General features: G+C 42.4%; 1 protein-coding gene across 1 annotated transcript; it reads left to right on the top strand.

Annotated features, from left to right (window-relative positions):
* Positions 1-876: 876 nt before the first annotated feature.
* TMEM207 (transmembrane protein 207) lies at positions 877-16398 on the top strand. The gene is made up of 5 exons (XM_020964834.2): positions 877-1143; positions 4471-4508; positions 9593-9637; positions 9766-9908; positions 16193-16398. The coding sequence occupies exons 1-5, from the start codon at positions 1069-1071 to the stop codon at positions 16327-16329; spliced, it is 438 nt and encodes a 145-aa protein (XP_020820493.1). The 5' UTR covers positions 877-1068; the 3' UTR covers positions 16330-16398.
* Positions 16399-16536: the final 138 nt, after the last annotated feature.

A 16536-nucleotide genomic window follows, 5' to 3' on the forward strand; every position in this document is an offset into this window, starting at 1 on the left:
TGCTGTCACACTTATCTCAGGAAATGAACGGAATAACACAAACGCATCATCCATGAGCACACACACATATTCAGGAATGGCATTTCTAAGTTCTCTACTCCAACAAGTTGCTTATGACTCCTTGCTCATGTCCAAGAATCTCAGCACAGGAAGAGACCTCATCCAAGTGAGGGCCATGGGCCTCGGTGACTTGTTGGGGTTGAGAATTACTGACAGGTGTGATTGAAAACAACAAATTGCCCTGTGTCCTCTGACATTAGCACACCGAGGCAGGGAGCTCATCTGGGCTAACCCACATGGGTCATTCAGAGAAATAGGGAATCATTCCTTGTAGCTCTCAATCATGCTCAAGGTACAGAGCCAGGTTAGATCAAGGTTTACTGGAGCCCCTGGAGAAGGCAATGCAAGGAAGAAAATGTTTGAGTTCCTTGCAGGATGGTAGGGATTTGGAGAATCATAACCAACATTCCTAGAGCATTTTACATACATTATCTTTTTGATGTGTGGGTAAGTACTAGAGGTATACCATTATCCCCATTTTATAGGAGATGAAACTGAGGCTGGGAGAAAAAGTGATATGCCCATGGTCTCCCAATCAGTAGGTATCTATGGGGACTTGAATACTGCTCCTGATTCCAAGTCTACTGCACAGCCAAGGAAGCTGGGAGGGGAGAAGGATGGCACTCTGACTGAGGAGAACAAAATCAAGCAGTGATGCCAGCAAAAAGAGGGCTGAATCTACGTGTAGAGGGCAGAGCAGCTCCTGCTGTGGCCTTTGGATGCCAGGCCACCTTTCAGGTCATCATTCCTGATCCCCTGCTGCAAAGGGCCAGCGTCCACATTGCGGATGGCCTGACCTTTACATGAACATTCCTCGGGCTCCGGTGGCTGCTGGAGTGTGTGAGGGCATTCTTTCCCCAGCCATATAATTTGCCAGTCACAGGCAGAGATCATTAACACATGCCATGCACGGAGCATGATCCAGAGGGCAACACCTGAGTTCTGCATCCCGGGAAGACACGCTCGACCACCAAGCATCCAGCCAGCCCAGGAGCTTCCCTGATCGGCATGTGGCCACCCAAAGGGGCAAGCTTCACCTCACTGCTCCCAAGGACTGGAGCCATGGGCTTGACACTTTTCCAGGTAAAATCTCTCCTCCAGGAACAGACTTTAGGGTTAGGCACAGCTTATGTTCTTCATCCTCTGAATAACTTAATTATCAACAATTTTATAAGAAAAAAGTAGCAAACTTGTTAGGCATTTTTACTTTAGCTGGGATAAGAAAGAACCATGAAATATGTATCCATTATAACCATATTATTTCTCTGCCCCACCTCCTCTTTTCATTAACTCTATTCCTTTAGGAGCAAAATTACATTGCTCTGATTAAATGCCAGGAACATTTTTTTAAATCAACTTATTCATAGGATCTAAAGACTAAGATGTAATGTGAATAGGATGGTGAGGGAGAAAGAGCAGAAGGCCCAGGTTACATCTCACTTTTTCCATCTCCAGGATTCTAAGAAAGTCACATGAGATCTCTGGATCTCAGTTTCCTCCTCTGTAAATTGAGAGGAAGGGACATTAGATGGCTCCTAGATTCCCTTCTACCAGTGGCTTGCTAAGTCTCTTCTCTTGATTTGGAGTTCAAGGGGGTAGAGTCACATCCCGGCTGGGACAATACATAGGATCATAGAATCCCAGCCTCAGAGCTAGAAAAGACCAAGGAGTCTGTGAAGCCCAAAACTTTCATACACATGAGGAGACTGAGGGCCAGACAGGAAAAGTGAGTTGTCTAGGGTCACACTTCAAAACTAGGGCCTCAGTTGCCCCATCTGGAAAATGAGCAAATTGGATTGGATATTCTCTAAGGTAACTTCCAGCTCTAAAATTATTTCAAATCTTGTGAGCTTAGAAACGTGAAATGCCACCCCCAGCTATAAGAGTTTGCTTTCTTATTGTTCCTTCTGATTCTGTCCATCTATCAATTAATCAAACTGCATGTTAAGTACTTATATGGTAGGCACTTAACTAGGCACCAGGGATGCAAAAAAAAAAAAAAGAAAAAAAAGAAATGAACCATCCTGATGAATGTCAGCATCTCTACAACTGAATATCTGAACCAAAACACCAGATAAATGGGGTCAGTTCCAAATTGCCTGCCCACATCACCCTCCCTAAGGCTGATAATGGCTGGGAGGTTTGCTGGCTTCTCGCTGATAATATATAGGGGTATCCACTGCTCACCTCTGCACCATGTATGGTCAGAGCAGGTTGCATAGGCAAGACAGAGCCCTGAAACGTGGTGGCCCTCTCAGTTCAGCCTGATCCCCAGTGATTAATTCAGCCCATACATAAACCCTTGTATAGACAACATTTGCAGCTTCATTTTCATCTCGATTAGTATGCAAAGTGACTTGCAATAGTTGAACAAAATGGAAGGTAACTCATTTTCTCTGCTTATAAATCGTTCATTACCATGTCCTCTGATGGCTCATTCACTTCTCCATCTGTACCTCCCCAGATCTCTGTGCTGCGAGAAACTTGTGGAGTGAATGAGAGATGCAAAGGGACATAGGCGATTAGGACTGTGTACAGAGCAGCTTTCACACCACTTGGGAATTGAAGAGGGCACTCCTGGGCCTGGCTTTTAGCTCCTGACACTGTCATCGATTCATTGAGCCAACTGCCACTGGCAGTTCTCTAGTAGAACCAGTCAAATACCTCAGCCCAAGCAAAGACCTCCCAAAAGGGCTATGCCTCAGCTAAATGGCCTGTCTCAAACTGGTATAACCAGAGGTGCTGCTAGAGATCCCTACAGCAATGCCAGAGCCAGCTGGACAGAGGATGAATGGGGGATGTATGATAACGACCCAGAGAGCAGTCCTGTTGTCCAGGGCAGTCACATGTGGAAGGCTCAGCCTAAGACTGTGATGGGATTGCAGAGGGAATCAGGCTCCAGAAAAGGGTCTTTCCAGGAATTATATCTAGTGGATGATGTTCCGGGCATGGCTTATCCCATGGGGGGTGAGCTAGAGGGAGGCCTCAAGGCACGGTGGTGGGAGATTGGTTGCTGGAGAGAGAAAGCTCCTCCCTCCCCACCCCAACCTCCAACTCCCAAAGAAGCTTTTTGGATATGAGTCACCTATGCTAGTTACACTTCTGAAGATGGCTACTTTGGTGTTCTACCTGGCGGTGGGGAATCTTCTATGAAACTAGATGCAATCCAATCCGGGCTAGATTCTGAAGTTCCAAAGGTGTGATTTGATTTGATTTGATTTTGCTTTCAACCCTCGAGGACAGATGATGAACAATGCCCAGAGGGTCTAGTGAAAGGAAAGCAGACAGCACATATTTACATGGCTACCTGTCTTCCCCTTTCAAATGGGATCTTCTTGAAGGGTTTTTTTTCCATAGGTGGGGAAGGTTCATTCCACAGTGTAAACACTTCATCCTTGTTGAGGAAGATGTCATGTGTCTATTTTTCTGGGCATGATGAAAGGGAAACTGGGAAGAACTCCCCAAAGTTTTGGAACCAGGACCTGGTGACTAATCCTGATCTAGTCACTTGCCTGGCACTTGTATGCCCTTGAGCAAGACCATTCTCCATAAGCCCCAGGATCCTCCTCTGTAAGATGATGGCCTCAGACTAAAGGCTTTCTAGGCCTATTCCAATTCTACATCCAGCATCCTCCAAAATACTGGATTACAAAATTGTGGATTTTATCCATCCATCTATCTATCTATCTATCTATCTATCTATCTATCTATCTATCTATCTATCTATCTATCTACCTACTATGTCTATGTCTATGTCTATATCTATATCTATATCTATATCTACATACCTATCTATATATCTCTATCTATGTATCTATCTATATCTATATATTAAGGGCCAGCTACGTCCCAGCCACTGCGCCAAGAGCTTTGTAGTTATTGTAACACTTGATCCTCACAACAACACTGTGAAGTAGGTATCTTTATCTCTATTTTACTGTTGAGGAAACTGAGGCAGAGAGAGGTCAAATAACGAATAATTACCACAAAGTCCTTTGAAAAAATTTGGAAAGTCAATCTGTGAAACAAAGGGAGTATTGTAACATGCCACCATCACCACCACCATCCTTGAGCTTCCAACTCATGTCTAAAGGCAGCATCTACCTGAAGCCAGAGAAGACCTTGAAATCGATCCCCAGTCCCCAGCTTGTACCTGGGGGAAAGAGTAAAATGGGCACTAAGTGGGAAATCGACGTCCTTGCCTTGTTCTGCACCAACAGAAAACAACCAGAGAGGTTCTTTCTTCATTTGGAATTCTACTCCCTTTCAAAGTGCCCTGCTTCTCCGGAGCTTTTAATTAAAAAACAAAGGAAGCTCAATAAGCCCACATTTGTCTCCAGACACCATTTGGATGAAGAGGATTAGGCTGATAAGATGCTCAGTGTTTATTGTTATAAATCTCTGTTTCAGCTGGTGAGCCCAGACCCGACCTGTGAAGAAAATGAAACGTAAGTAAACAACAAGAGGGCTTTAATTTGGCATTCAAAATGTCAAAGGATCAAAGCCATTATTGAAGTCTTGAAGAAATCCTGGATTACTCAAAATCTAATAATAGAACCTCACAGGGAGAACCTAATTAATAATTTAAGAATACAAATAGGATTGTTAAAGGGGAGGGGAGATTTAGGTCGACTTGAGTAAAGGAGGGGAAGACAGATTTTTCAAGTCTATCCATGATGACAGGCTCTTGGGTCAAGTGCCAAGGTATTTGGTAAAAAGAGGAAATCCCAGACACCCATAGATTGAAGCAGAGATCAGAGTAGCCATTCACTAACTCCTGTCAAAAAATCCCATCTCTGGACTCTGTTACCTGTCTATTTCATGCAAAGTGGTGAGGGAGGTTAATTACTTTAACAATGCCTTGACTTCTCCATTCATTTTTAAAGCTTCCCTGCATTCGGCCTTAATAACTTTGGTCGGAATTCGGCTGCAGAGTTGGGAGCTAGGTCCCTTCACTAGGCTGGCCAGGCAATGCCTGATTCACCAGTTTATCAGCAGGCTCAGAAACTGGTAGCAGCTAGTCAAGCCCTTCAGACAAGGTCACGGCCCCACACCTGGCAGGCGTTGGGGCTAAGGTACCAGCTCAGGGTGATCAGAGGACAAAACAAAGAGGGAGCTTGAGGAGAAAAAGGAAGGCAGCATTGTAAACATGAAGGCAAGGAATGGGAAAATCAGTGGACTGGTATCCAAATCCAGTTTAGATTAGACAGGTGTTACCAAGGTCAGGTCTACATATGGTCTAGTCCCTGGATCCCCGGTTTTGTGTCCTGGAACCTCTTGCAATCTGTGTGATGAAACCTATGGAGCCCTTCTCAGAATGTTGGGACAGGGGGGTTAAGTGCACTACAAAAATGCATAGGATTCCAAAGGAAACAGATTATATTGAAATGTAATAATTCAAGTTTTTTAAAAAGTTTATGGACCCATGAAGGATAGCCCATCAAACCATTTGAAGCCATTTCTAGAGTAACACAAATAAGCCCAGAGGGGAGGGGTCCCAGGGCAGGGAAATTTTGGCTGAGGAGGAAGTAAATGAAAGTTGGAAGAATGGAGATTTAATAAGGCAAAGGTTTACCCATGTTGTCCTGCAGAGGACCCTGCGGGGGGTGGACGGGGAGAGTTTTGAGATTCAGCCCTATCACTTAAGTTCAGATTGATGATCATGAGTTTCAGAGCTGGAAGGTGCATTAGAGATCACCAAATCCATCGCCTTCATCTTATAGATAAGGAAACGGAGACTCAGAAGGACAAAGTGAACTTCCCAAAATCACATAGCTAGCAAGAATCTGAGGTGAGATTTGAACTCAGACCCAGCTCTCTTTCCCATAGGCAGTAGACTCACCAAACTTGACTGACTGACTCTAGGTGTGCAGTTTGGGGTTCAATTTCTAAGTTGAGTAGAAGAGACCCTACAAATATTAGAAGTCATTTTATATGGGTACAGCAATAAAAAATGACCTGCCTCCTCCTTAGAGAGACCAATGAATCACTTGACATTTCTGAATGCTCTAAAGATGAAAAATACCGAGTGTTATTTTAATAATAGTTTTAAAAAGAGAAAGAAGGGCTGAAGAACATTATTCTGGTCCTGTAAGAGTTGGTAAATGAAAGGAAGAGTCTGTAGCTTCTCTAAACCCAGAATGGCCCAAGTCAACCGGACCCGTAGCCTGAATGTGGGCAGAAATTATGGATAATCATATTCACTTAGTGTTTACCTCCTATATACAGATTTGCTGTGCTATAAGCCTGGGAGGTAAAGCCATATGACAACAAATCTCTTCCTGCAGAAACTAAGCCTCAAGAAATCTAAAGATGTCTCCTAGGACAGATTATTGATATATTTCCCCTTTTCCCCCCCAAAAAAAAGGTTCTGAATATTTTTCCTGACTTAACCAGCTTACTTAGATCTATTCTGTTTTATCTGAATAGACAAACCCTCAATGTTGCTGAGGTCTACAAACCTATTGATAGCCATATTACCTGAGACCAATGAGATGGACAGATGGACAGAAAGGAAGAATCAAGGTCCAGCTTTGGGGAAAATGATGAATTAGTCTTTTCATTTTCCCTTAGCCTCAATGCCCTTGTCTTCCCTTTTTGTATTTTCTTCCCTGCCCCATCCCCAGTACCTGTCCTATGCCATTCCGGTACTTGCTAATATTTTCTGGGGGTTAATGGATAGCTAGAGTGATCTGATGAAGGTTTAAGGTTTGATTTCTTCCAGAATCACTTGTATTTGATGGGAGACTAGTCTAGAAGAACCACATTAATCAGTAACCTTAGAGTTGGCATGCTCATAGATTGCCTTATCCAAACTGTCCTTGACACATTTTCCTTTAACTGCCTCTAGCCCCAACATTTGGCCAATGGCCTGAATTGGGAGCCACCACCCAGACAGCCTCATGGACAGCTCTGCTCATTAAGGCAGCTTTCCTGAAATCCAGCCTTTGCAATCCCAACCATTGCTCCCCTATCTGCCTTGGGGGACTAAAAGCTCAAACCTAAACCCTCTGCCTAAACTCTCCAGTTTATGATATGATATGTGTAATGCACTTAGCATAGTGTCTGGCAGTCCTATGGTGGGCACTAGATGAATGCTGCTTCTGTTCCCTCTGACCCTCCTCAAAATCTCAGTCCTTCAGATCCTTGAAGATGGCCATTAAGTGCCCACTGAGTCCTCTCCTCTCTAGACTAAACGTCTCTAATTCCTTCAATCAGTGTTAACAGGACATCATCTTAAGGCCCTTCCCCACCCAGAGGCACCCCCTCTGGACATTCTCAGCTTGTTAAGGTGTGGCAACCAGAATTTAAGGGAATACTCCCAATTTATCTTGGCCAGAGCGCAGTAGACTATGACTGTCACCTGGAAACAGTGTTACCTAGACACAAGGCTTCTCTTAAACTTCCCTAAGGGCATAGTAATTTCCTTGATGGACACATCCCTCTCTTCACTCATGGTGAGCTTTCAGCCTACTAAAACCCCACACTATTTTTCAAACTCCTACCTAGACGTATTTCCTTGTTCTCCATCTTGTACTAGGAACCTTGATTTTTTGAACCTAAATGTACATTTTACATTGATCTTTATCAAATGTCATTTTCATTGTTGTTAGATTCTGCCCAATGTACCAGCCTGACAAAACTTTCTTTACTCTTGAGTCCATCATCCAGTATGATAGCTGCCCCTCCCATCCCAACTTATGCCATCTATATACAAAATAGACTTTATTCAAATTTGTCTTTGAACCATTAGAGATGAATCTGTGGATCCAACCATTTAATCAAATCTATCTAAATGTCTACTCTTTAGCCTACACCTGCCCATATTTGTTACTTTTGTCCACAAAAGTAATGAGTCAAAATCAAATGGGAGACAAATAGTCAGATAAATGTGTACACCTTTGACTCAGTTAAAGTCTAGTCTACTTACCTGTCAAAATCGAAAATGAAGTCATTCTGGTAAAATATTTTGTGAGATTTATGGCAAGGCATTATGTCTTAGTGCAGAACATGGTTATGGAATTGAGGTATGGAAGACCTGGACTTAAATTCCACTTTAGAAACTTACTAGCTGTGTAACCTTGGGGAAATCCTTCCCTTCTCTTCCTTTCCCTCCCTTCCTGTTTATTTCCCTTCCCTCCCTTCCCCTTCCCTTCTCTTCTGTTCCCTTTTCATCTCTAAATTATGAAGAATACAATTTGTATCTACCTCCCCAGAGTCAGAGGGAGATTCAGATGAGATAATGTGCAAAAAATGCCACATTAATGCCAAGGATTCTTCTTGGCACCAGATCCTTCTCTAGATGTTCATTAACCATCCATGGCTTTAATAATGCATTTGGATTTTTTTTCCAGGAATCAGTCAAGCTCAATAGGCCACATTTTGCAAATTCTAATCTCTTCCATTTTTTTTCAACTGGGGCAAAATTTGCCTTTCTCTGTTTTTGTAGTATCTTTCACATAAGCCATCATCTTTCACTGACTGTATAGTGAATACAGTACAGGATTCAGAGTAAAGAAGACCTGAGTTCAAATCGTGTTTCTGATACTGAGTAGCTGTATGATCCTGGGGAAGTTGTTTAATCTGTCAGCCTCAGTTTTTCCATGTATAAAATGGGAACCTACCTCACAGGGCTCTTTTGAGGATTGAAATAATAGATATGAAATTATTTGTAAGACTTAAAGGACCACTAGATATGTTAACTGCTATTATGATTGTAAAGATCAGGGGGCAGCTAAGTGGCGCAGTGGATAGAGCACTGGCCCTGGATTCAGAAGAACCTGAGTTCAAATCCAGCCTCAGACACAGAACATTCACTAGCTGTGCGACCCTGGGCAAGACACTTAACCCCATTGCCTAAGCAAAATAAATAAATAAATAAAATTTAAAAGAATGATTGCAGAGATCATGGACAGTGGTTCACACTCACACTCACCAGTTCTGATAATTTGCCAAGAAAAACTCATTGGACCCAGTATTCAGAATTCATCAACAACAGCTGGACCTATGCACCTACTGTCTCCCTATTTAGCTTGAGTTTGATTTTTCTACTGGATATTTTGATTCTCTCTGTTCTTGCCTTGATACGTTTCTCCTTAGAAGCAATTCAGGATGAAGAGAGGTGTGACTCTGACATTAGGGTAGCTGACATCAAATCCTAGTTCTATCACTTGCTCTCATTTTTCTTGGGTAAATCTATGTTCACCTCCCCAGAGGAGTCCACCGGTCTTTTCATTTGGAAAGGGAGAAAGTTGAAGTGATGGCTTCTGAAGATTTTGCCAGCTCTAAATCTAAGATCTCATGAAACTTTGGCCCTGCCATTTACTGTCTATGTGACCTTGTGCAAGTCTCTTCTCGGCTCTGTGCCTCAGTTTTCTCATTTGTAAAATGAGAGGTCAGGCTAGTTGACTCCTTAGCACTCACCCTTCAAGCTCTGAAGCTGGGATTTTGCCCGGGATAACACCATTTGGCATTCAATCCTAGTGGCTGCTGCCAGTCTCATAGTCTGATATCTCTCTCCTTGGTTTGACAGGTGTGTGGGCCAAGATCAACAACCCCTGAGTGGCTGGTACATCTGGTAAGGACCCTCTATGGTCAGAGGTTTAGAAGCATTGCATGGCAGATGGGACTGGGCGAATGTTCCCCTTTGTAAGGACTCTTAGCTGCCTTCTCCATAATACTCTCCTGTGCTCCCTTTTGTTTCAGGTCCTTGATGCTAATCATTCTGGTCACAATCATATGCTGTATGGTCCTGCTCTGCCTCCAGCATTGGCTGAAGAGGTCTCACCCCTGTCTCCCTCAGCGCACTGTGGCAGTATTTGCTGTCAATGATATCGAGTCCATTTCTGGTTTGTCTTGGGGCTTCTTTGAGTTGATCACTGTTGGGGCATTGTGGGTAATGATGAGATTTCCCATAGACCTATTAAACAAGAGGTTTATTCCTGAAGGATTATCTGAAGGGTACATACTTGGGAGATGAGAAAGGTGAGCAGATAGGTGTCATTCTCCAGGACAGACACCCAGCTTCTGTCCCTAGAGGGAAAGAGCCCAGAAATCCCCTCACAGGTGGCTACTTTTCATTGCATACAGGACTTTAGAAATTCTTAAGTCTTACCTTCTCATTTTATAGATGAGGAAACTAAGGCCCTGACCAGTGAAATGATTTGCCTAAGACTGCTCCCCTTAGTGTCCAGGTACTGAGTAAATGGCTGAGGGAGAGTTCAGGCCCAGTCTCCTGGACTCCTAACCCAACACTCTTTCACTCTTCCCCGACTAAATCTATTTACCAAAGGCCTCACAATATATCAATTTAGGCACCATTTTAAATTGCTTAATGTTCTGGAAACCTACCACTAATGAGAGGCCTGGCATGGCATTTCAATTCATTTCACTAGAGATAATTAACTGCCTGCTCTGAGGAAGGCACCATGTGAGCTATCATAAGGACAAAGATGGATAGGGTCTGGGTTCTGTCCGCTCAAGGTGCTGATAATCCTGCAAGTGAATAACTAAAACAGGAGAACATCGGGTAACTGCAAAGGCAAAATTGAGAACAAGCCTTGTAAGAATGTGAAATGACTTACAGTAAAAGGTGGGGGCTAAGGTACCTCTTGTAAAAGATGACCTCACGACTTGGACTCTGAAGGACAAAAGAGGCTTAAGCAGGTGAAGCTGGAGAAGGGAGATGTCCATTCCAGGTGGAGGGTGGTAATGAGTAGGTAAAGACCCAGAGGTGGGAAAGGCCAGGACAAGAATGGAACAGTTAATATTCAACTTGGCCAGGGTGCAGAACACATAAATGAGGAATTACAGAAGAAGACCGCAGCTATATGGCATAGGTGTCCAGATATCAGGTTTCGAAGACCATACTTTCTTCCATAGTCATTCAGGAGCCAGTGAGTGTTTTGGAGTTAAGAAGTCATGGGATGGACAGCTAGGTGCAGTAATTGATAGAGCACCAGCACTGGAGTCAGGAGGCTCTGAGTTCAAATCTGATATCAGATCAGACACTTGACCCTTTCTAGCTGTGTGACCCTGGGCAAGTCATGTAACCCCAATTGCCTCACCAGAAACAAAAATAAACAAAAAAGAAGAAAAAGAAGTCAATGGAGAAGATCCGTGTGTCAGGAAGAATGTTCAGGAAGTTATACAAAGAATAGACTTTAGAGGGGAGAGCTCAAGGTGAGAAGGCTCATAGATCATACCCCAGTGGGCCACAGATTTAGAGGAAACTCCGTGGCCATGTGGTCCAATACCCTGATTTCAAACAGCTGAGAGTTCTTGGAATGTTACAAGAGCCACACTGAAATATAAGAGGTGATTTCACTGGGAATGGAAATGAAGATATAAGAGAGAGAGAGCTGAGGTAGAATTGACTGAAGTAATGCTGAAAGCTAAATTATAGAATTTTCTAAGGAGGTTAATGAGAATTGTGATGGTCCCAAGTTCATACCATATGAGAAGCAATTGAAGGAACTAGATGCTTTGCCTGGAGAGGAAAAGGCTGGGGCAAGGGGAGAAGGGAGGTATTCCCTTCTTCAAATGGTAGAAGCACTGAATTTGGAGTCATATGACCTGAATTCGAAACAAAGCTCCACCTGTTACTACCTTTGTGACTTTGGGCAGACCAAACTCCTGGGACTCAGTTTACTCAGTTATAAAATGACCTCTAAATTGACCCCTACGTGGACTAGAGTGGTGATCCTAGGATCCTCTAAGTTCTGAATGTCTGCTATGCAGGAAAGAGATGGATTTATTCTGCTGAGTAACAAAACCCCAAACTAAGAACAATGGAGAGCAGAGCTATTGCACAAAGTCAAGCGTAGGCTCAAGGTCAGGAAGAACTTATCAACATGCTGAGCAAAGCAAAGGCGGAAGTGCTGCTTGGGAGGAAGTGATCCCTCTCCCCTCTTTAGAGTTCTTCAAACAAAGGTTCAATAACCACTTACTAAGGATCGCTAAAGAATTCTTTGGGGGCAGCCCCAGTCCCTGAAGACCCACTCCCTAGAACCTACCAAAGTATGCCTTCCAACCAACTGACTCACTCGGAGCCATCCCCAGCCACTAAGAACTGTCCTCCTTTTTGTTCAACTATTCCTGTGGTAATATCAATACTCAACTCATGGATAATCAATGCTTCTAAAACAAATCTCATAGGCCTGTTAAGTGAATTAAAATAATGTGGGAAGTTCCCCCATGAATTCCTTATACGAAGATTTGCGTAACGCAAAAAGAAGGGAGTGTGCTTCTAAACAAGATCCTTACAAGCAAAAGCTCAGAAATGGGAAAGCCCAAGCTGGGTCCCAAAGACAGGATACCAAGAGGAAGAACTATGCATATTACACCACCTCCTTCACAGCCCTTGAGACTCTCTTAAATGTTGTAATTTGCAAGGAAACCAATTCCTTCTATCAAAGACTTTTGAGACAAGTGGACATCATCGGGTGCAGGGTTATTTTGCCAGCTGCTGTTCTCATTTTATGGTTTTGCTTGTCGCTTTTCTGTTTTGGTTTGTTTTGTTTTTCCCTGTAGCTTTGATTTCCTTGTAAATTTAAGCACAGATACTAAATTGGTGTAAAGAAGAGAACAATAAAGCATGTTCTCAACTGAGAGCAATTATCAGGGTTTGATTGCCTGGGGATTATCATTGGTAGTGATAGATGAAGACAAGAAGCTCCTACCCAGACGACTAATTCAGTGACCATCACCCTCAACTCTCCATTGAACACACCTGGGACTGTTCCATAAGACAGCATAGTAACTTCAGGAGAAGTTAAAAGTAAGTTATCAAGACATATGTGGCCAAGGAATGATGCCCAGCTTGGCTCTCAGTATTAGCCTCTAATGAAGCAGCCATGGCTACATCTCCAGATCTGAACTCAGAAGACACAGGTTCAAATCCAGACTCTTCAACTTTTGACCTGCACGGTCTTGGCCAATTCCCTCCTTTGGGCTTCAATTTCCTCTGAAAAATGAAGGAACTCAGGCAAAAATCCCTTTTCATTCTAAGTCAAATGATCCTTAAAGACATCTTCATATTAGTGTAAGCTTCCCAATTGACAATTGGGCACTGTCTAGATGTTCCATATTTCCATAATTTTCCATTGACTAATTACTGATGTGGCCTCAGGAGAATAATGAACTGAAGATTTACAACTAGTTGCTGTGCTTGGCCATACCCCAGGCCTCTCCTGTTAGCCCTTGACTTGCCATTCTCCTGCCTGTGTCTCAATATGAATGATGATAATGTTTCTGAGGAGGATGGCGAAGCTTAGAAATGTGGAAATGTAAGGTCAGTCATATGACTGATTCTTTTCACATATAGACAATAATCTTAAACGTGGAGATGAGTATTGTGTCCTTCAAGGTAGTCACCAGAAGAGACTAGGCACTTATTTCAACCATGCTTCACTTGATAAACTGAGCAGCAACTGGTCAACCAGTTGGTAACACAAGTAGAGGGTTACAGCCTGAGTTCAATTTCTACCTTGGACACCTCCTAATTTTATGACCTTAGGCAAATAATTAAATTTCTCTGTGTCCTTATTTTCTTCATATGTATATATTAGCTTTTCCCCAATATATTTTACTTATTCTCATAAATATTTCTCAATTATATGTTTAAAAATTTAACATTTTTTTAATTTTGAATTACAAATTCTCTCCCTCCCTCCCCTACCCCCTTTTTGAGAAGACAATTTGGTATAGATTATACACGTGAATTAATGCAAAATATATTTCCATATTAGCTATGTTGCCAAAAAACAAAACAAAACAAAAAACCCAAGAAAAATAAAGTTTGAAAAGTATGTTTTGATCTGCATTCAGACTGTCAGTATTTTTTCTCCAGAAGTGGAGAGCACTTTTTCATCATAAGTCCTTCAGAATTGTCTTACATCATCATTGTGTTGTTGGGAATGGCTAAGTCATTCACAGCTGATCATTGAACGTTATTGCTGCGACTGTGTATAGCGTTTTCCTTGTTCTGCTCATTTCACTTTGCATGAGTTCATATTAGTCTTCCGAGGTGTGGCTGCTGCACATTCTATAGCTTCTTGGAGCCACAAGTGAGAGCCGGGTGGCAGGTGAACACCAAAGCTAGATGAGCAGCCCGGGTGCCATCTCAGCAAACAGGCTAAAGCAGGTTGAGAGTAAGTGACAGGCCTCAAGCCCATTGGGGAATTAGGGGAATGTCTACCCCAAGTATGTGAAGAGTTCCCCAAGGAAGAAGAGGTGGATGAAAACAATATGTTCCAACAGGTATGAAGGCAGTTGAAGCAGGTGCTGCTTTAGAACTTGGTCAGACATCAAAGATGCCAACATCATCCACTTTATCTAGGAGCTCACCAAACATTCTGAGGTTTTGTTTGTTTTTTTTGCCACTGGTCATTGATGACTCTGGAAGAGAGAGTGAGGCTGCTGACTGTGTACTACTCTGCCTCATTTAAATCCAATTCATGAATAAGTCAAGACATCATGATGTTATTGACACCCTGTGATGTAATTGGTTCTCTTTGAAAACAAAAGATGAACAATGAATGATGTCTTCCCAGATTATTCTGAAAGTATCCTGCTCATAGTTTCTTATAGCACAATAATATTCCATCATGATCATATAAGACAACTTGTTCAGCCATTCCACAATTGATGGGCATGCCTTCATTTTCCAATTCTTTACTACCCCAAACATAGCTGTTATAAATATATTTTTGTACAAGTAGCTCCTTGTTCCTTTTTTGTTTTATCTTTTTCTGACTAGTTCTCTGACCCCCTTACTTTCTGTGGGATGAGACTTCCCAAAACTGCTTCTGACTCTGTTGCAGCTGCCTCTAACACCTGCTGCTGTCATAGCCCGGCTGAGACCTGCATTGCACTGTGGGCCTGACCACTGACTCTGTATGACAGTCATTCCATGATGACTTCCTAATTTGTCTTGGGCTGGAAAATTGTTTCATCCTGACCTTTTGTTGGCTCTTCCACTCCAGAATTCAATTTCCAGTGTTATTTTAAAGTTGTTTAAAAGGGAATGTTGTAAGAGATCTTAAGAATGCCTGCCTCTCCTTTACCATCTTGGCTCTGCCCAGCATAAATGTTTATTATTTCCACCACCACTATCAGCATCATCATCACCATCATTAGTATATTCCTTTTTTGAACTACCTTCAGAGAATACACTAGTGTCAGTCTGTGATGAATGGATTTTCTTCCTGGAAATGTCCAAAAGTCACGTAGAGCCATTTTTTGTCTGTTGGCCGATTTTTCTGCCATGTATCTATCTATCTATTGATATGCTTTTTTTGGTTGGCCAAGTTCAGAATAACAAAAAAAAGTGCTTTGTAAACTTTAAAGCATTATATAACTGTTGGTTTAGAAACAAAAGTTCATAAAATATCACCATCATGGAAATAAGTGTGGAACTTTGCAATGGGACTATTTTGAAGTGGGAAAACCTCCTCTGGTTGCATCAATTCCAGTGTATTTTCCCAATTATCTGATTTCTATCTTATCATCTGTTCTGGGACAAGAGAATTCTGATGAAAAACAACATTTAATGAGGTCTTGATTTCACTGTGCCTATCCCCCCCCATATAGTTGAACTTTATTCTGAAACTCTATAGATTCAAAATAGAATTCAACTTAGCCTTTGGGTTCTATTTTAACAGCAGAAGGGGCTTGAAAGTCATCAATCCTATCCATCGTAATTAATGAATGAATAGCAAATTAAGAAAAGACAAGGGAATAGAAGCCAGGAAGCCAGTGACCGCTCTCTTATGGTTAGCCTTTGCCTCCTAGAATGGAGCCATTGGCAGAAGTACCTTGGCTTTTCACATGCTAGCACATTATAGCTACCAATGGTGATGGGATCTCTAGTTTTGGCTGTTAAATTGTAAATGTTTCTTGAATTCCCCATCACACATTCCAGGAAGTAAATTTTTCTAGCTAAGTGTAGGGTAGTATGTGTGTGTGTGTGTGTGTGTGTGTGTGTGTGTGTGTGTATTTGTGTGAAATATTGCTCCACATAGATTTCTGTTGTTCCCTTAGTCCAAAAAGGGGCATTTTTCAATGGGTGGATGATACAGTTCTGTTTTGTACTGCATAGAAAGGTCACTCCACTCCATCTTTGTTTTTCCAGGCAGAGAAGCAGTCATGGCTCCAACAGTAAGAGGTGACCTCCATTCTCCATACCCTGAGCTGCATTCTCCATCCTGTATTGTCCCTTTGGGACCCCCACCTCCATATGAAGATGCTCAGAAAACAAGCAGATTGTAATCCAGAGCATTTTCCATAAGGACCAAAGGTCATTATCGTCCACACAATAGCCAACCCATTGAAAGGTCAATCGTCCATTTTCTGACTTCTTAATACAGACTCCATGAGGGGCTGACATCATGGACACAGGTCTCATATTCAAATGTAATTCTTCATCTGACGTGGCCCCAAAGAAGACAGAGAGAAAAAGGATGCCCAATCTCTGGC

Source organism: Phascolarctos cinereus, unplaced genomic scaffold, assembly GCF_003287225.1.
Source record: "Phascolarctos cinereus isolate Bilbo 61053 unplaced genomic scaffold, phaCin_HiC Scaffold_7;HRSCAF=346, whole genome shotgun sequence".
In the NCBI taxonomy this organism is placed as follows: domain Eukaryota; kingdom Metazoa; phylum Chordata; class Mammalia; order Diprotodontia; family Phascolarctidae; genus Phascolarctos; species Phascolarctos cinereus.

What these genes read in the sequence shown, in the direction of transcription:
- TMEM207 (XM_020964834.2), top strand. Translation starts at nt 1,069, where the DNA reads ATGTGGCCACCCAAAGGGGCAAGCTTCACCTCACTGCTCCCAAGGACT. An exon ending in CTGAGTGGCTGGTACATCTG is followed by an intron (nt 9,638 to 9,765) that starts GTAAGGACCCTC and finishes CTTTTGTTTCAG; the next exon opens with GTCCTTGATGCTAATCATTC. An exon ending in TGATATCGAGTCCATTTCTG is followed by an intron (nt 9,909 to 16,192) that starts GTTTGTCTTGGG and finishes TTGTTTTTCCAG; the next exon opens with GCAGAGAAGCAGTCATGGCT.